This window comes from Labeo rohita, chromosome 6 (assembly GCF_022985175.1).
Source record: "Labeo rohita strain BAU-BD-2019 chromosome 6, IGBB_LRoh.1.0, whole genome shotgun sequence".
In the NCBI taxonomy this organism is placed as follows: Eukaryota; Metazoa; Chordata; class Actinopteri; order Cypriniformes; family Cyprinidae; genus Labeo; species Labeo rohita.
Window position 1 is genome coordinate 8,761,361 of NC_066874.1, and position 22,029 is coordinate 8,783,389.

Below are 22,029 nucleotides of genomic sequence, written 5' to 3' on the forward strand. Positions count from 1 at the left end.
GTTTTCAACATGGATAATAATAAGAAATGTTTCTTGAGAACAAAATCAGCATATGTGACCCTGGACCACAAAACCAGTCATAAGGGTTGATTTAGATTAAATCTTGAATAAATAAGCTTTCCATTGATGTATGGTTTGTTAGGACAGGGCAATGTTTGCCTGAGATACAACTATTTGCAAATTTAGAATCTGATGGTGCAAAAAATAAATAAATAAACAAATAAAAAAAGAAGTTCTTAGCAATGCACATTACTAATCAAAAATTAAGTTTTGATATATTTACTGTAGGAAATCTCCAAAATATCTTCATGGAACATGATCTTTACTTAATATCCTAATGATTTTTGGCATAAAAGAAAAATCAATTATTATAATTCAATAATTTTGACTTATACTATGTGTTTTTGGCTTTTAAGACTAGTTTTGTGATCCAGGGTCACATATTAGGATGATTTCACTGATATGACACTAAAGACTTGAATAATAGCTGTTGAAAATGTAAAAATATTTTTGATCAAATAATTACCTTGTTGAGCTTAAGACACTCAAAAACAAGTCTTCAGTTTCCAAGTTGAAATTTACAGCTTTATAAATATAATTTAAACCTGAAGAAAAACAATTTTAGTTTTTGGCAGGGAAAAATGAAAAAGAAATGACAAAAATGTCATATTTCAGATTTTGAACTATTTCTAGGTCACTAATTTCACTTTAATGGTTACGCGTAACTTACAAGAGTATACAAATGAAAATTATGTTTAACAAGCACAACTTGTTAAACAGTACTGTATACAGTATACAAACCAAGAACAGATTGAGCAATGACTAATATAAAGCAGACTCTTAAAGAGAAGGAAATGGTTGACAAGTGTATTTGTCCCTAAATCAAAACATGCACAACCACAGATGGGCGACGACATCTTGGAGTTATTAGCCAGATAAAATTAATCATCCCTAACCTACAGCAACTTTAACTCTTACATGACTCAGCATCAGCATCCTTTTGTAATTTAGCCTCACTTTTATCTTTCGCTCCCAAATTTTCAACATTTCCTATATCCTAATTCTCTTCCTGATGGCAGATCTCCAGCTCATCCAGGAGGCTGCTGACTCTTGAGCTCAGTCAGCGTAGCCTGTATCTTTCATGTTTACCTGACATGCAGGCCATGGTGTATCTGTCAGATCAGTCTGAAATGCAGATGCTGACTGATCACCGCTGGAACTTCTTAAGCGTTTCAAAGAATGTTATCCATGATTAGCTCACTCATCTGAAAGTGTGGCCAGCTGTGTTTCTGGTAATAAGATTAGGCCTTGTGTTACTGGAATTCAAACCTACAATCTCAGAGCAGATCATTATCACGCTGCATCTTTGCAGGCTAATCATCCGGTTTAGAAGACGGCAGTTTTTAATTAGCTAACATTTCTCAAAAATCAACTTGGAAAAAAATGACAAATCCATTTTGACTGGCCTATTTTTATGGTTAAAGATTTGGGAGGATGACCACAGGGTTTCGAGTTTGTTATAAATTCAAAAGGAAGTCATTCATGGTTGGAATAAAGGAAAGTAAATAACACAATTTTCATTTTTGGGTTTGCAATAATTGAAGAAGCATAAACTCAGCAAAGTTGCTTGCCAAAGTTTCTTAACTTAAATTAAATAAAAGTTGTTTTATGCATTCAGTAATTACACATGCTAAAAACAACAATAATATAAAACATAACGTGCGAAAAAAAAAAAAACATTTCATAGGGCCCTAAACATGTCATTTTTATTAAAATTTTAATAAACTGATGTTAAATTATATAAGTTTCATGATCTTAATGAATTAGAGTCCATAAAAATTCAAATGGACAAAAACGGAATCCAGAAAATTTTAAACGGAAAAAACGGAATTTAGGAAAAAATAAAACTGATTTCATACGGTCCTACAACTCTTTTGAACCCTACAAACTCACACAAAAAACACATGCCTTGTTGCTAGAAGACACATTACAAATGAAAACAATATATGTTGTAAAATCGGCTCAGAATAAAATAAACGAAAAATAAAATAAAATAAAATAAAATATTGTATTCCAGCCTTTGGTAACTAACCATGGTAATTTTACTTAAGAAATAGAACTTTTTCAAACCGTAATCAAGAATTAAGATAAGAAGTTTCTGTTCAGATCCATTCTTACAAGTAGCAGACAACCAAACTACAGAGGTGGTTACACGTTGACCTGGTTATAGGTTTCAATCCCACAAAAATCTCAAAAATCAAGAGCAAATTATATTTTGACCAGCCTATTTTTATGGTTAAAGATTTGGGAAGATGACCAAAGGCTTTCAAGTTTGTTATATATTCAAAAGGAAGTCATTCATGTTTGGAAAGGAGAGTAAATAACACAATTTTCATTTTTGGGTTTGCAATAATTGAAAAAGTATAAACTCAGCAAAGTTGCTAGCCAAAATGACTTAACTCAAATTGACAATTAAAATCTGGTTGCAAGTATGTTTTCAATAGGTGATTAGATAATCTTGTGTCTATATAAACAATCTGACTCTGCTAAATTACAAGAGGAGCCCCTGCTGAGTAAGGAGAAACTAGACACCAAAGCAGCTGAGACAACACAGAGAAGCCTTCAGAAACGAACGCACACACTCACACAACTGGCCCCAAAACATTAACCTTACCCTGACACACACAATGCAGATGGATCAACTTTCTAAACGTCACTCTGCTCTTAGAGACTTATACCTGAGGACAGTAAAAACTCACACACACATTGTAAACTCAATATCTCATGCTGTAGTCATGCTGTATCACTCTGTACTGTAACCCAGCATTAAACAGGCCTCTGTTTTTAAAGCTAAATCCTTTGTGAGCCGACCTTTACAAGGCCTCAGTTCAAAGGCAGGAGAATACTTCAATCTGACATTCCAAATGAAAAAGGGTCAATCCATGAAAGCAGAAATCCCCACCAAAGTATGTTTCTTAAGGATTAAAGAGTTCAAATCCACATAAAAGGAGAGAAAGAAAAAAATGAGACTGAAGACTAAAACAGAAAAAGACAAAACAGTAGAATGTGCTCATTGATTTTGCTGATTGAACTGATTTTACAATGTTTTGGCACTTAAATGTGTTTATAAGGAGAGTATGTGTTATCCAAAGTTGAGATGCTGAGGCTGTATTGCTAAATTACTATTACTACTACTGTATTACTATTATTAAACATCCTAACTTAGAATCTTCTCCTGTTTGCTTAAGGCTGGAATGCACTACATGACTTTTAAAATCTAAACAGATCTTAAAACACTCGGTATCATACACTTTCGGACTTTGTAACAGTTACAAAGAAAAATCTGGGAATTACACACCAAATAATTGAGGATAACACACTACCAGACTTTTTAGGCTTTTTAAGGGTCCTGTGATTTCGGTGATGTGGAAAACACAGACAGAATTGCGGAATCCAGTCATAGAAACGGAACTTACAGTTTAATGCGGAATGTCATGGAATTGATCAAAGTTTGGATGAATTAATCAAAAGTAGGCAGTACTTACGGTACTTTTTTTTTTTCCTCTCGGTACATTACTCTCTGTGTAATAACAAAAACATTTATTTCAGTGAAAAAATAAATCGAAAAATCTCAATTTCAACATTTTGAACAATAGGGCTCAACAATCTTTTTTTTTTTTTTTCAGAGAATCTTGTGTTTTCATTTTTCTGATAATCAAATACATTCATTAAACATTTATTTATTTTTAATGAAATGAAAATTAAACCCTTTTATTTGTTGCCAAACAAACAGATTTTTTTTTCTCTCATTCTGTTATTATTATAATTTCTGCATTTAATTCTTTTATTTAAAATTGCCAGAAATAGGAATATTTAAACACCTACATTATACTGTACAAAAGTAACAACATTTCTGTTACATGTTAAACCGTACTTTTATTTTGACATGTTGCCGGTTAGTTTTTGTGTGTATACACTATGATATAATGCTAAATTTCTCAAATGAAACGGTAGAGTTTACATGAAGTGACTCTCACAGCAGTTCTGGAGATTAAGTTCATGCGTTTATGTCGTCATATTATGAAACACAGAGGGCGAAAATAATCGCAAGCATCACGCGTGCTTCAATGACATCTGTTGTGATCTGGCGCTATATAGAAAATAAAGTTTACTTGACCTTCAAGGGGGGTGGGGGCTGCTGTTGCCCCCCTAATATAATGGCAGGGGAAACACTGGTAGGTCATTACACAAATGAACTTGCAATTTAGACTAGTATCTTTAAATATTGAGCTGCAAAAAGATAATTTAAATATAAATCCTACATGTTCTGCCTGTCTCCCGGTCAGAATGAATGAATAGCACAGAGGCGCAGTTTCATTTACTACAAACATACTGAAGAACGCAGTGATTTCAGCCTCTGTCGTCTCACTAAATGAGGACATAAATACATGAACAACTCCAACATCTCCAGAACTGCTCTGAGTGTTACTTCATGAAAATTTTACCGTTTAATTTGAGTAAAACTAGAGTCATATCATATACACACAGAAGTTTTGAGGAATTCACAGCCTGTCCAATAAACGTCTGTTTTAACTTGAAGACACTGTGCCAGAAATAGGGCTATATTCCTATTATTTCGTAAAATGTACATGATACTACAAATACTGTTGAAAAAAAAAAATACTTTATTTTTTAAAGAAATAATCGCACAATATTTCTTCCATGTTTTAATTGTAATAGTAAAAAAATATTTTTTTTTTAATTAAAAGATAAATTATATGAGTGTTTTATGCCATCATTTGTTAACCAGAAAAATTTTAAAACACAACAGAGAATTATTGAGGGGAAAAAACATTTCATAAGGGTATTGTAAAAATAAATTAAAGTTGTTTTATGCATTCAAATTCAATTCAATTCAATTCAAATTAGACAATAAACAATAAACAATAACAATATGAAACATAAGGTGAGGAAAAAAATTAAACATTTCATAGGGCCCTAAACATGTAATTTTTGTTCAACTTTTTTTCAAGTTAAATTGTATAAGTTTCATGATTTTAATTAATTAATCCTTTAATAATTTAATTTAACCATTAAAAAGGAGTCCAGAAACACTACAAACTCATGCAAAAAAAACAGACGTCTTGTTGCTAGAAGCCCCATTACAAATGAAAACAATATATATTGAAAAATCGGCACAAAATAAAATAAAATAAAATAAAATAAAATAAAATAAAATAAAATAAAATAAAATAAAATAAAATAAAATAAAATAAAATAAAATAAAATAAAATAAAATAAAATGGTAGACTTTTGGCAAAAAATCTGGGCAAAAGTCATGTAGTGTATTCCGGGCTTTAGTAACTAACCATGGTAATTTTACTTAAGAAATAGAACTTTTTCAAACCTTAATCAGGAATTAGGATAAGACATTTCTGTAATACAGCCTCATGTTCCATTCTTACTAGTAGCAGACAATCAAACTACAGTAGTGGTTACACACTGAGCTGGTTATAGGTTTCAGTCCCACAAAGGGATCCAAAAGCCATCTTCACAATGCCACTGAGAAAGACAAGTTTACTAAGAAACAACTTTGTTTGTCCATGTGCAATGACTACTTAGCAAGGGATTATTTTAGGGTTCTAAGATATCTTTTAGATACCAAATTCTAATGCAGCACTGCATATACTGTATATGTACTCCACTAAAAAAAGTTAATCCCAAAATGTATTACAACAAACTGTAAATTTTCATTAAAAAATTCTGATTCCATGTGGAGTCAAGGGAAATGTCAATTCTAAATGTCAAGCAATAGCACAGAGTATCAAAAAAGATGTCAATCTAATTAAAAATTGACTCTTTTATTCATTATTCATGTGTGCTACATATTTTTATGCTTTGTGTCAACTGCTTAGCAACATGCAAATGTCAAACTCTATTGTAATCAATTGTGAGTCGATTGTTCTGTGTGCCATTTCTGTAGCTGCACATGCACAGCATTCCAAATCAGTCATTTATGAGCTTCCAAATCATTTAGGCTCCTGCATGAAGCTAAATAGACAGCAAGACAGCTCACTAAGTTTTTGAATCGAAAAAAGGCATATATCCATGCATCATCTTGAGAGCTCAATATAACGTAGGCCTATATTTGCTGTTTTTTCCTTTTATTTCCAAAACTCTACATGTTTTACATCATGCGCTCGAAGTGCAAAATTTCTCAAGTCAGTCAGAACCTCGGGACAAATTCATTGTCTTGGGATTCAAACAAACAAACAAAAAAAAAAGTGCTTAAATTAATGGAAGGGTACAAGGACAAAAATATGGAGAAGGAAGAGGAGGGGGCACAAATGAGAAATGTTAATTTCTGCAGAGATCTGTCCTATTGTAGATGACCATATCCTTTTATATAGCAGGCTGAAAGGTATATGTGACCCCGGACCACAAAACCAGTCTTAAGTAGCACGGGTATATTTGTAGCAATAGCCAAAAATACATTGTATAGGTCAAAATGATTGATTTTTCTTTTATGCCAAAAATCTTTAGGATATTAAGTAAAGATCATGTTCCATGCAGATATTTTGTAAAAAAAATTATCATAAATATATCAAAACCTAATTTTTGATTAGTAATATGCATTGCTAAGAACTTAATTTGGACAACTTTAAAGGTGATTTTTCTCAGTATTTTTTTTTTTTTTTTTTTTTTGTCACCCTCAGATTCGAGATTTTCAAATGGTTCCAAATATTGTCTTTTCCTAACTAACCTTCAATGGAAACCTTATTTCTGATTATGTATAAATCTCAATTTAAAAAAAAAAAAATTATAACTTGTTTTGTGGTCCAGGGTCACATGATAGACATCAATACAAGCAGGTAAATATTCCTCACTATGGTAAATTCGGCACACAGTGGCTTTTCAATACTTCATAAGCACTAAATCAGAATATTGGAAAAAGTTTTCTAACGGTTGCTTAAAATTCTATTTTTAAACAAATAAATGCAGAAATGAGAGTCCTCTCAAAAATGTTTTATAAAAAAAAAAAAATACTTTTGCATGGTAGTATTGATCACAGTAGTAGGTTGCACAGTTAATAAAATATAAACAGCTGCTCTGAAACCTCATTAAGTGCTGGAAGAAGACATGGTTATATTGTTTTTGATACTGTACATATGACAATATGCTATGAAAGCCCATTTCCACCATTGAATAGACAGGGTTTCTGCAGGTTTTATGAGGGTAAATTTAAGACTTTTAAAAAACATTTTTAAGACCAACAAAAGAAAATTTAAGGGGAAAAAAGGGAAAACAATACAGCAATATGTTCTAAGTATAGTTTGAGTTTTACTTACAACTTCAAATTAGCAGCAATTCAGCATCTAGCAATTGTTTGTTTTTAGTTCGTGTTTTTCCACTTTTCCTCGCTTTTCTTTCGGTAAAAGCGCTGTGCACATTTTACTTTCACTTTCAAATTAGCGGCAATTCGGCGTCAAGCAGTTGTTTGTCTTTAGTTTTTTTGAGTTTTCTCTCTTTTCTTTGGTTTTAAGTAGCTTGTAAAAGCGTTGTTCACATTTTACTTTCACTTTTAAATTAGCAGCATTAACGTAACGTAACAAACTTTTATTAACAAAACGAATAATAATACACCATGTTATATGCCTAATATAAAATAATAACTTACACAAAGTTTAAATAGGTATGCAAAACTGAAAATCAGTAAACACTATGTAACCAAATAAATAAGAAATGTAGAACATTTATTAGCAAAATGAATAAGAAAGCTTGGAAGCATGGTATACACAATGTAATATAAAATAATAAAAAAAAAAAAATTACACAGTTTAAATAAATAAAAATCAGCAAACACTGTGGAACCAAATACATATGAAACTTCCATTTTGACCTTAGATAAATGGCAAAAGTCAACATGCTTTTTTAAAATCCAAAATATTTTTAAAACAGGAGCTTTTGCATTTCGTTTTAAAACTCTTTCGCCATAGTCTTGTCTTTTCTGACCTCTCTCTTCTAGTCACTTTCAACACGTGATAAATGAAATCTGATCTGTGATGCGACTGACGCTCGGCACACTGCATTGAGCAGCCACGTTCAGTTTTAATTGTATTGTCTGTTCTCTAACTGAACTAAATGATTTTTATTAGGCTACTTAAAAAAAATAAAAATCTAGTTCTTTACTTCTTTTCAAGGCCTTAATTCACAGAAAAGTGATCTAAGACTTTAAGACTTTTTTAAGACCCGCGGAAAACCTGAAAGAATTAAAAATTGTGACTTCATCTCACGATAATGATTCGCAATTGTGAGTTATGAAGTCAAACTCACAATTTTAAGAAATTAAGTCAGAATTAACATAAACTTGCAATTCTGACTTTTTTTTCATAACTGTGTGTTATAAAAATGATTATAGTTATAATTGCAATTGCAAGATAAAAACATCAAAATGTTTGATACATACAAAATTGCAAGATACAAACTTTTTTGATGTTTTTTCAGTTCTAACTTTTTAGCTCATAATTGAGTTTTCATTCTGATATTCTGACTTATTCTGACTTTTTTTCTGAGAATTATAATATATAAACTTGCAATTGCAAGTTATAATGTCCAATTCTGAAGGGGGTTGGGGGGTTGAAAGCTTATTTTCCCAGAACTGCAAGCTTATATTTATATGAATATTTACACATTTATATATTCATATTCACAATTCTGACTTAAATTGCAATTGCATGCTATAAAGTAAGAATTGCAAGATAAGTTCTATATGCGAGTTCATATTTTGCAGTTCTGACTGAGAAAAGTCAGAATTACGAGATAAACAGTCACAATATTTTTTTTTATTAAGTGGTGGAAATGGGCTTCCATAATATGCAACAAGTAATCTGAAGGCAAAGATTAATTTAGATTAAAGATATTAGTTTGATTTTGTCAGTTTGTAAAATTAAGATTTCTTTCTTCTGTTAAACAGTGGCTTGTAGGAAATGTGTCTTTTGAGAAAAACTATGTAATTACATGTATGCGGCTTTCTGAAATCCAGCTTCCTCAAAAACAAATGACAACTCTGACTGAATAAATTGGCCATATTTGGCAGCAGAAAGGTTTCTCATGACCTCACTCCCTCTGTATCTGCTGCTCTTTATTACTTTTGCAACTGAGAACAGAGCTTCCAGGCACATGATCCGCCACAAAAAGTGGCACTGTAGAGCGTAAGAGTGGCGTCTGATCTGTCATGTGTGCTGGATAACTCTCTCCATCCCCCTGCAGCTAACATAAGGTGTCGTAAATACTTCATGAGCAATATGTCTCTTTAGAGGACACACAAGTGTTGTCTCTAACCGACAGAGACTTCATCGGCTGTCAGTATGAAAACCACAGGGAGTTCACCGATGTTAGTAGAGCAGATTTGCACATCAGAGAATGAACAAAGTGACAATCAACTACATTCAAGAGAGGAGGATATACAAGGGAAATTATTTATTTGCAGTCTCCTGACTTAAAAAAAAAAAAAAAGACACTGAGTCAAATTAGCAGATGAAAAGTTTCTTGTATGTGGGTCAGGTAGTGTTTGTTTGGCTGCTCTCAAACTTGTCTTGACATACTTAAGTGAGTGAGTGGAACTGAGATGAATGAGGTTAATTGGAACACGGCTCCATTGAGAGGCTCCGTTGGGAGAGAGGTATCGGGCCAGTGATGGTGCTGAATTCAGCAAGAACCCGAGCGGATACAAGGGCGATCTTGTGGAACTGGGTGTCTTGGTAACGTGACATCATTAATTAAGTAACAGCTCTTATTTGTCGCAGTGGTTGACGTTTCAAGAAAGTGACGCAAGTGTGAAAGCACAGAGACTCTCAAAGGTGTATTCACACAAAATTTAAAATTCAGTTATTTACTCACCCTCATGTCATTCCATAGCTCATATGAGTTTTGTGCAACACAAGTTTAATTCCATCCTGGCCCCTTGTTTTAATGTAATAAAACTGACTGAGAAGGTTCAATTGTCCTCAGAAGGTTCAAACACTCACTGATGCTTTAGGAGGAAAAATGACACATTAAGAGCCAGGGGTGTAAACTTTTGAACGGAATGAAGATATGTACATTTTTCTTATTTTGTCTAAATATCATATTTTTTTTCTTCATTTAGTACTGCCCTTCAGAAGCTATAGAAGATACTTACATGTTTCCCAGAAGACAAAATATGTTAAATTTGCCCTGATCTTTAAATTCAAAAAGTTTTCACCCCCCACCTCTTGCATTGTGTTTCCTTCTCAAGCATCAGTAAGCAGTAAGTAACTGAGTCTCTCAGCTGTCCTCAGTGTGAAAAGATGGACCTCGAAATCATACAGTTATTGTCGGAAAGAGTTCAAATACACAAAAATGCACAAAAAGGGCTTTTCTGAAGAACAGCGGGTAGTTTAACTGTTCAGGACAAACAAGGGACTCAACTAGGGAAAAACTATCACTAAACAAAAAAAACAGCTGTGGATCATTCAGGGCACAACACAGTATTAAGAACGTTGTCATATAATGAGATGCAGAGGCCGAAAATAACTGCAAGCGTCACGTGTGCTTCATTATTTGTGTAGTAAACAAAGCCGCGTCTCCGCCATTCAGTCATACAGAGCCAAGCGGAACACGGAGGATTCATATTTAAACCGTCTTGTTGCATTTTAATATTCACAGACACTAGTCCATATCGCGATTCGAATTAAGTGAGAGACCTAATTTTGATTTATTAAACCAAAAATTGACGAATTCTGCGGCATCCCGCGCTATAGAGTAAATTCCGTTTTTATGAATGGACTCCCCAGTCCTGTCCACGTTTTAGGGATTTACGTGACCACATAAAGTTCGAAACAGAAATGACATGCCGTTGTGTACATAAGATATACAACATAAGCCTATTTCATTTTTTTAATAAAAGAACAAGGTACCTGTTCTATAGGAAAGGTAACCTTAAATGACGTCTTTTGTTTGTTTACATGACCTTAAAGGAGGGAGGCGGCTGCTGTTGGGGGGGCGGGCCGCCCCAAAAAGCAGTTTAAATGCAGCTTCAAATGATCCCAAATGCGGTTGTAAACAATCCCAGCCAAGGAAGAAGGGTCTTATTTAGCGAAACGATCAGCAATTTTCATTAAAAAAAATACAATTTAAATACTTTTTAATCTCAAATGTTTGTCTTGCCTTTCTCTCCATGAACTCTGTGTATTCTGACTCAAGACAGTTAGGGTATGTCGAAAAACTCCAATCGTATTTTCTCCCTCAACTTCAAAAATGATTTCAAAATCATCCTACATCGCTGCAGAAGTTCCGACCCAGTCTTTGCAAAGTGAACATGCAAACCTTAACAAAAAAGGTAAAACAGTGATATAGGACGATTTCGAAGTTAAGGGAGAACATGAGATGGGAGTTTTTCGACATACCCTAACTGTCATGAACCGGAACAAAAACAGTCCAAGCAGAGTAAGACAAGATGAGTGTTTGGCATTAAAAAGTATATAAATCCTATTTTTTTAAAATTAAAAATAACCGATCGTTTCGCTAGATAAGACTCTTCTTTTTTGGCTGGGATCGTTTACAACCACATTTGGGATTGTTTGAAGCTGCATTTAAACTGCATTTTGAAAGTTCAAAATCAGGGCACCATATCAGTCCATTACATGGAGAAAAATGCTGAAATGTTTTTTCTCAAAAAACAATTTCTTTACAACTGAAGAAAGAAAGACATGAACATCTTGGATGACAAGTGAGTACATTATTTGTAAATTGTTGTTCTGGAAGTAAAGTTCTCCTTTAAATACATGTAATACTTTTGTAATTACATTACAATTACATAATATTACACAGGCATAAGCTACTTAAAATAAAATGTATCAGGATTGTACCCAAGTGTATTTCATGTGCATCTATACTGTACACCTCACCCAGCTGCACCTTAGTTTGATTTAACCCACCAGTACACAGCTTACATACATGTAATACCTTTCTAATTACATGAAAATTACAGAATATTACACAGGCATAAGCTACTTAAAATAAAGTGTATCAAGACTGTACTTAAGTGTACATGTGGCCTGTTACATATGTGTAACAGTAGCTGTACATCTACATAATTACAAACTGTAATTACAAGCTGTTCCATAACTTAGGTACATGGTAAGCACATTTTGTTTCATGTAAGTACAATGGCTACTACTAAGTACTTAATTAGGTAATTACACTGTATTATGGACAACTTAAAATAAAGTGTTACCAATCTTAATAGGTTAATAAATTTGGAACGACATGAAGGTGAATAATTAATGACAGAATTTTCATTTTTGGGTGAACTAAGAAAAGCAAAATTTGTGATTCCTGACATCTGATTTTGGAAAGAGTAACTTTTTGAGAGAATTCTATTTAGTGAATCACTTGATCCAGTTGATTCATTCATGAACCTGAATCTTCTTCACAACAGCCCACAAGAAAACAAGATTTACAGTGAAATAATTCTGGTCTGTTTGTCACATAGATGTCATATAACTCCTAAAGACATTGGAATATAGCGTACTAGTCATATAGGCTGCATGTATGATATTTTTATGATGGTTTTGCATGCTTTTTGAATGCTCTAATCTGCCTTCATTATTCCTTCTTTTGTGTTTTTGTGTCTAACCTATAGGGTTAGAAGAACATGAGTCTGGGTGAATGACTATTTTTATTTTTAGGCGACTATTATTCTATAAAAGCTGTGAGATCCTAACATTTACTATGCTAAATTATCATTTCAGATCATTTTCATTGACAAGCCACAGCCTGAGCTGGAACAAGGAAAAAAAAAAAAAAAAAAAAAACCTGAAATCTCATTTGGCCAATCCCAGCTACAGCGCTGTAAATCTCTTTTGGAGGCCATAAGCCAATTATGCAATTAAATTAAGCGTACACACAACAGCCAACAGCAAAGTACAGTTCAATGGGTTTCAGCAACAGTTTATTAATATCATATTCCTTCCTTCTGGGCATAAAGAAGCTTACCTGCATCTCTTTTGCCAGTTCTTCCTCCTCCCTCACGCCCTTTCTTCAGCACTCCCTTAAACATGGTACAGTTCCCACTTTTATCCGCAGTCCCTGCAGACACACAAATTTATCGAAGAGAAGCACATTTAGAAACACAATGTATTATAACTACGGTTAGAAACTGTTAGAAGAAAGAGATCAGGTCAATAATACCACAATGCTTTGGACGAGTAATTTAAACAGGTCACTAACAACTTGACAACACAATGGAAAACAAAACTCCCTATTCATTTTATGTATGTGTGTGTTGCCACCTCGTGACAGGAGGAATTGGTTGATGAAATTCCCACATTCCACATCTAATTAATACTCCGCTGCCTGGTCTTAGGCATATAAACAAATAAATAAAGAAACAGAGTGTGCCAGCAGTACCCACACACTGTAAACTGTTGCACGCCACTCACATAATCCATTACATGTGAAATAAAAATACATTTAACAGCTGAAACTGAAGAAAAACTGAAAGACCTTAGTAGGCAAGAAAAGGCCAGTTGCTATAAACCACTCAAAATAAGACGGAAACTAGTGTGCCACTGTCCTTCATGAGTCCATTCCATGTGTCCACACGGCAGCTGTCCACACTGACACGTCTTTCAGACAATAGCAGGAAATACCAGCCCGTCTACCAAACCTCCACTTCGTTCTAAAATAGCAGAATGGATCTGTCTGCTTATCTGGTATCCAGGCCTGCAGGCTGGTCTCACACTGACAGGCAGGTCAGAGGTGGATATTTGCTAATTAGGAGACTCAAAAAGAGTGTCTATTCCAGGGTTTTGCTGGAATCCAGCTGTACACGTTTAACTGTCCCATTACAACTAAACGACTGCATTCAGAAATCAAAGCATTTCACACTACACTGAACGTCCAAAAGTAGCATCAAAATGGAAGTACTGACAGATCTTTTCCATATTGTGATGCACATCCAAGTGAAACAGATTATGGAAAAAATACAGGGCAGGGACTTGGTTGTGTGCATTCGTGTTCATTGGATTTTTAGATGTGAGCGTTGCGCTCAAAATTAGAGGCGGATGAATGAGAGCTTGCAAGGGCGAGGTTTAAGTGGACTAAATGATTGGAGAAGATGTGCATGTGTTACCACAAAGTCTGTCATTTTCACCAGAATGCCCAGTTATGACATGTATACACATTAGGGATGCAGCAATACAGTTAGTCCATGGCTCAATTTGTACCGTTACCATAGTTTTCGGTTCGGTTCTGATATCTTGCCACTTCAGTGTGGGTTTTTTGCAACAAATTAACAAAATACTGCCGTAAACCTCTGTACACTGGAAAAAACGTGGTTTAGTATATGTCTGCTTAATGTTTCTTTTGAGAGAGGTATTATTTTTTTGTTTTTTTACACAAAATAGAATGGGTTTCATTCATTCTGGATGCCAGAGGGCGTCCTCGTACAGAAAATCCACATATGCGTCAAAGAAGCATCACTGATGATAAGTATCAGCTTCTCTAATATGGATAAAGGCATCGCTATTGCTGTGACTGAATAAAAACAAAATATAACGTTAAACGTTTTGAATGATGAAATGTTAAAACGATAAACACTCATCTGCAATAATATATGGTTTATCTGTGTTCTTCAAGCCATCTCGGGTATTTCCATAAGCCATTGCTATTCGACATACATAGAATATGAGTATAGAACTTACTGTCTGCCTCATTCTGTGATAAGAATCCACATCAGATCACATAAGGAAGTTATTTTAAACACTCAACTGACGTTGTGAACTAAAAACAAGTTATGTTTTTTATAACTTTTGTTTTTATAACTCTTTTGTTGGACAACAGGTTTAGAAAGTCTTACTGCATGTCATTAGAATGGAAGATGCTCTGCATGTGTTGCTTTTTCAAATATAAGCAGGGAAGCATTTCCTCATTTCAGCACGTGAAATCGTGGGCACACATACAGCAATTTCCGAGAGAAATAAAACAAGGAAGTCATTTAAATGCAAAACCTTTCCTTGAAACTTTCCTAAACTGAAACAGATGAATGTTCATTTCAAGAAGACATTAAGCAATCTTTCACACTTGCAAATGTGAAACAGAATAGACTTTATGGTGGTTATAACACTTTCTCAAAAGCAGGTAATCACACCAAATCACAGTGAAAAAGCTACAGAGTGTAAAACAAAACAGTTCTAGAATCATACAAGCTAAGCAACTGACAACCAGTCATAAACTAGTCTTATTAAATATTCAAGCACTTTTTTTGCACAGTCGTACAAGCACTAACTTCCAAGTCTGAGGAAAATGTTAATAAATCATTAAAATGTCAAACAGCAATACTACATGCATTAACTGGCATCTATTAAAGGGGTCATCGGATGCCCATTTTCCACAAGTTGATATGATTCTTCAGGGTCTTAATGAAAAGTCTATAATATACTTTGGTTAAAAATTCTCAATGGTTGTGTAAAACAACACCCTTTTTACCTTGCCAAAATAAGCTCTGCAAAAATCATCTCTTTCTGGTCGAGGCTGCTTTAAATGCAAATGAGCTCTGCTCGCTCCGCCCCTCTCTTCTCTCTGTGGAGAGACGAGTCTGTTTACTTTTTTACTACACATTTAGCTGTGTTTACCCACTATACTTGCTGACTAGCACATTATTAGGAAAGGCGATCGCAAAGATACATAAAAAACCCTTATACTCCCTTCTGCTGTAAGTGAAGCTGGATCATGAATGATTCGCGCAAACATAGATGGATATATGTAGATCGGGAGGCGAATTCCCTTCACAAACAAATGTAATCTACTGCATTTTCTGCATCTTCAGCAGCTCAGATGCCAGGAGTAAATGACGACCACTACGTTCATTATTACATCTAGCAATACAACACCTCAATCACTCAATCAGAGATATTCTTCTCTAACTTACATCCCTGCTCCGGCATCAAAACAAAGAGGGCGGACTGTGACAGCTGATCTGAGGTAAAACACTCATGTCAATCAACTATCGTGGGAGCGTGTGATGCCACACCGACAGGCATCTGAGAATGGTTTGATTTGAAAAAGGGAATATTATTTTTACAGATTAATTAAAAAACCACTGCATGGATTTTTATCATTATAGGGTAGATTTGTACATACACTGCCAACACACATTAATGTTCAAACAACATGTAAAAGTGGGCTTAGCATCCAATGACCCCTTTAAGGGGATGGTTAAATGTGATTTCACTTTTTTAACTTTAGATAGTGTGTAATGTTGCTGTTGTATCATAAACGATATCTGCAAAGTTATGACGCTGAAAGTTCAATGCAAATGGAGATACTGTCTTTTAAAATTATGGCAGTTTAAAGCTTTACAAACACGGCTGGTAGGGACGACAACAAGCTACTTCCCAGGTTAGTGACCTCAAAAGCCCTGAAATTTACATAAACCCCTCCCCCAGGAACATGCACAGTGTTTCCTTTAGGTTTACGGCTTATAATGTCTGGGATTTTATCGATAATTACAATTGCGCAATATTTTTGTGCTGGTATCTTAAGGACTACCATGGTCAACAGACTCTAGAATTTGTAGTGATAGCAGTGATAGAAATGAATATTTTTCAGTAAGTTTAAATTGATTTTTACCTTGTATGGGCATTTTTTTACCTTCATAAAGCAATTTTTTCTAAACGTGTACATCATCTTTTAAGTTAAATTCTTACATTTAACCAGTCAATTAGAATAAGATGACGTTTGTACAGTTACCAAGCAAATGAAATCAGTATCAACAAAATTCATCTTTGCAATGCAGAGGAAACACAGAAGCTGCATCTGAAGTGGCATTTAGGTATATTTACACACCGTTTAATGCAGCTCAGATGGGCATGGAACGCTTTAACCTGCAATTGCAAATGCATAAATGATGTTTAGATATTTTAAACATATTTAAAATTATTTATTTCATGTCGGTCAGAGACGCAAAACAGTGCTGTGGCTGTGTTTGGAATGATTTTTGTTGCCGTAATTGTCTCTTAATATTAACTACTCGTTTATTAAACTGTTGCATAAAATCAATCCATGTAGAGACCGAAATGACATGCCATCGTGTAAATAAGATAAATAACATAAGGGTATTCAATTTGTTTAATAAAACAACAAGGTATGGACCTGTTCTATAGGAAAGGTAACCTTAAATAACTTATGTTGTGATCTGGTGCTAAATAGAAAGTAAAATTAAAATTAACTTGACCTTCAAGGGGGGGGGGTGAGGCGCCCCCCTAATATAATGGTAGGGGAAACACTGGTGCAACAAAGGGGACAAGGCCATGTTATGCTGCTTTAGAAAAGAGGAAGAGTTGTTGCCATGCCGTCAACACTAGGGATGCACAAAAAAAAAAAACTAAATATAATTATATATGAATCGTGATTTTGCCTTCTAACGATTCTAATTGATTCACAAGTTTCACAATCAATGTTCTAAAGCAGCGTTTCTTAAAGGTGAAGTTCCAAAACAAAATCTAGTGAAATCTAGTGGCACATATATTATATACTTTTTAACCTCAAATGCTAGTCTTGTCTAGCTCTGTGATGCGCATGTATAATCTGTGTAATCCGGGTCAATACAGTTAGGGTATGTCGAAAAAAAACTCCCATCTCATTTTCTCCTCCAACTTCAAAATCAACATTGCCGTTTTACCTTTTTTTTGGAAAGGGCATTTAACCTTCTTTGCATTTTCACTTTGTAAACACTTCTGGGTTGGTACTTCTGCAGCAATGTAGGATGATTTTAAAGTTAGAGGAGAAAATCAGATGGGAGTTTTTCGACATACCCGAACTGTATTGACCTGGATTACACAGAGTTTGCATGCGCATTGCTAGACAAGACGAGCACTTGAGTTTAAAAAGTATATAAATTTGTATTTCTTTTTAGAAAATGACCAATTGTTTCGCTAGATGAGACCCTTATTCATTGGCTGGGATCGTTTAGAGCTCTTTAAAGCTGCACTGAAACTGCATTTTGGACATTCAAACTTGCGGGCACCATTGAAATCCATTGAAGACCATTCACGTATGGGGATAATTCCTAAAATGTTTTCCTCAAAAAACTATTGCCACTGAGGTGAGGGATATAGGGTTGATTAATTAATAACTATTAACTTAATATCCCAAGGTAACGTATGAACAGAATGAGACATTAGCCTAAGGTCATTTTTAAGCTTTTGAACCATGTTTACGAGCCTAAATGAGTGTTGGACTCACTAATTGTTTGTTTTCTATGATGTTCCAAGTAAAGGATTGTTTAGGCAGAAAAGCAGAAAAAGGAAATAAAGTAGCTGTGGGCAGCATGCAATATATTTTGTGGTCAAATGACTTGGGAGTTATTAAGAAATGGGTCTGACTGTTGGTTTGGGCTTAAAAACTGTCACCATCAGCTCTTTTATACAGCGCAACTAACTTTGCTGACTCTTTCCCTCAGCCACAGGACTGCTGGCCACAACCAACCAGAAGCAATCAAATAATAATAATAAAAAACAACAAATCAGAGGAAATTAAACCATATAAGGGTAAATTATGAAATTATTAATTCACAAGCACATTACGTCCTATAAATGATGCGTCACAGTTGTGCACTTACTATAAGCTACTGTTTGGAAGACAAACTCTTGGATCGATTAGCTTGTGTTCTGTTAAATGTTAAAATTAATTGTCGTCAAGCCAAAAAAAGCAGCACTCTAAGGAACTGGTTTAATATATTCAATACTAATTGCCTGGATTTAAAAGGAGCCACATCCTGTCGCTCAGAGACGTGGGTTTTGAAACCCAAGCCTAAATGACATCATAAAAAACACATCACAGACACTGTGCCCATCCAAAGACCATCTCATTTTCTCATCAGCCATCATTTCCTCTCCTCTACACATGCACATGCAAAATGGAGTTCACGTCGCCTGGCTTGTCAAGCCACATACTGTACAGATTTGCAGACACACTGATGTCACAGAAGTGATGTCACATAACTCAGTCCATCTGGATAGTGCTGGATACAGGGAAAACGGGCCTTACAAGGGAAAACAAAGCACATACAAGCATAACACTATTAAATAGAGTTCAATTCACTAAGAAATATTCATATCCTCTTTAGTCTGGTTTTTCCTGGTTTTTTTTTACTAAAAAAATAAATAAAGATTAATCCAAAAACCGTCTAATTTTGTACTAATGATAGCTTTTGCATAGATCTTGCATATCACAAGTGATATCAATAATGGTTGTTCTACTTTTAAAGTCGCTGATTTTAGTTTGAGAAGCTAAAAAAGACGAGACCAAATCATCCGTGCGTGTGACTGAAAATCAAATTACAGACTCCAGAAAAGTGCATTAGAGCTTCACCGTGGTGTGTTTGCCAGAGTTGGAACGAAGCAACTGGAAAGCTCTGGTCTGACCACCGCTGGCCCTCCACCGTGAATAACGTTTTAAGTTGTACTTTCTAGTAATAGCAGGTTTCTGTGGGCCACGACTGCAGCCCAAATGTGAGTTTAATTGGATGAAAGCTGAGATTTATCAGAGGGTGGAGGGAAAAATAGAGAATGACAAGAAATAAGGTGGCGACTGGGGTGGATACTGAGGGATGAAAGCAAAACATGACTAAAAAAAGTATAAAAACCATGCATTCAGAAAACACTGCTGTGCACAGTCTTACATTGCTGTAGTGCTACAGTATATGAAATAATATAAAATAGCTGAATGAGACTTTTTCATTCAAATGACACATTCAGAAATACAATCGTAGCGCAAATGAACGACTCGTCTTTGGGGGTTCAGAACTGGCGGTGCTCGTTCAGTGAGCGGGAAATGAGGACATCTTTTTCTAAATAGGTTTTATGGCTGAAACCTAAGGGAAAATGGCCTTGTTTCCTTTTATGGACAATCTGGCCTAAATCTCCTCCCCACTTTACCATTTGAATAAGACATATGACACATGGGGGGTCTTATTCAAATGTGCAGCCCTCACATCAAAAGCTGTCAAGCTTTTCAGGCCTAACAAGAGCAGATTTTTAGATAGAAGGTTACCGGTTTTGTAAGCAGTTATGCAAGAACTAGTTTCTGTGAACCTTCAGAGAAAGAGTTCTAGCACACTTGTCAGATTCATTCATTATTCACTCACTAAGGTGTCCAGGTCATAATGTACCCCAATATCAAAAATAAGTAATTCAAATTCAAAATTACGCTGTCGCTCAAAAGTCTGGGATTGTAATAAGACTTTTTTAAAGTCTCTTATGTTCATCATGGCTGCATTTATTTGATCAAAACTACAGAAAAAAGCAGTAATATTGCAAAATGTTATTACAATATAAAATAAGCTTTCTATGCTAATATGCTTGAAAATGTAATCTATTCCTGTGAAGCAAAGCTGAATATGCGTCAGCCATTACTGCAGTCTTCAATGTCACATGATCCTTTAGAAATCATTCTAATATGCTGATTTATTATTAGAATGTTGGAAACAGTTGTGCTGCCAAATATTTTTTGGAACCTGTGATGCTTTTTTCAGAATTCTTTGAAGAATAAAAGTTGAAGAGAACAGCATTTAAAATATTAATCTATTAATATTATTATTATATAAATATTAATCTATTAATATTACTATTATTATTATATTATTTAAATATTAAAAATAAGTCTTTGCTATCACGTTTTATCAATTTAACACATCCTTGCTGAAAAAAGTATTAATTTCTTCAAAAAATTTACTGACCCCAAACTTTTGAACGGTAGTGTATATTGTTAGAAAAAAAATGTCTATTTTAAATAAATGCTGTTCTTTTTAACTTTTAATTCATCAAAGAATCCTGAAAAAAAAGGACCACAGGTTTTAAATAAATACTAAGTAGCACAACTGTTTCCAGCACTGATAATGAATCAGCATATCAGAATGATTTCTGAAGGACCATGTGACACTGATACTATAGTAATGATGCTAAAAATTCAGCTTTGATCACAGGAATAAATTAGTTTTTAATGTATATTAAAATATAAAAACATAATATAAAAACATATGTTTTTATATTATTCAAATGTGCAGAATTTATATTATTGTAATATCTGCTGCTATTTATCCAATAATAGCTGATTTAAATATATATATATATATATATAATTATTATTATTATTATTATTATTATTATTATTATTATTATTATTATTATTATTATTATATATATATATTTTTTTTTATTTTTTTTTTTTTTTTTTTTTTTTTTTTTAAATCAGCTATTATTGGATAAATAGCAGCAGATATTAGATATACCTGGCTATTTTTTATATCATCAGTGAGCACCAAACAAAAGATACAACAATAGCTTATGGCAAATATTTAACACTTTAAGAATGGTTTTCCTTTAAAAGTCCAAATCAAATACATTTGTTATTAGTGCCTTCTTGTTTTCTTTTTGCCCTCTTTTTTCTTTTTTTACTGCTTTCTTTTTTTTAATAATTAAATTATAATTTAGATAATTTATCCCAAAAGTGACATGAAAAAAAAAATATATATAATAATAATAATAATAATAATAATAATAATAATAATATATATATATATATATATATATATATATATATATATATATATATTTTTTTTTTTTTTTTTTTTTTTTTTTTTTTTTAAATATATACATTCTGTATATTTTATATATTATGGTTGTTTTTCTCTTAGTGCCTTTAATCTATTTGTAAAAAAAAAAAAAAAAAAAAAGGAATTATTTTTTATTATTTTATTATTATTACTTTTTATTATTAAATAATTGCAAAGACAATACCAGAGGTATTACTGTAACTGCAAGGAACAAATGTGCTTAACTGTTCTAAAAAAAGTTACAAGGTAAATCATTAAAAGGGTCTTAATAAATAATTTTATACATTCTCTTTATGTGAAATATGATTTCTTGATTGAATATGATTTTTATTTGGTTGTGGGGTAAAATGTGACCTGAACATTTCTTAAAAGATTTTGCCAAATTCACTTGG

At 33.6% G+C, this 22,029-nt stretch overlaps 1 protein-coding gene across 2 annotated transcripts in view; it reads right to left on the reverse strand.

The window, feature by feature from the left end:
* The window catches only part of tanc1a (tetratricopeptide repeat, ankyrin repeat and coiled-coil containing 1a), a 108,998-nt gene that overhangs the window by 81,225 nt on the left and 5,744 nt on the right, over positions 1-22,029 (reverse strand). For both annotated transcript variants that reach the window (XM_051111929.1, XM_051111928.1), the window contains exon 2: positions 13,018-13,110. In XM_051111929.1, coding sequence (XP_050967886.1) covers positions 13,018-13,081 — 64 coding nt within the window. In that variant the 5' untranslated portion in view covers positions 13,082-13,110. The remainder of the gene's footprint in view (positions 1-13,017; positions 13,111-22,029) is intronic.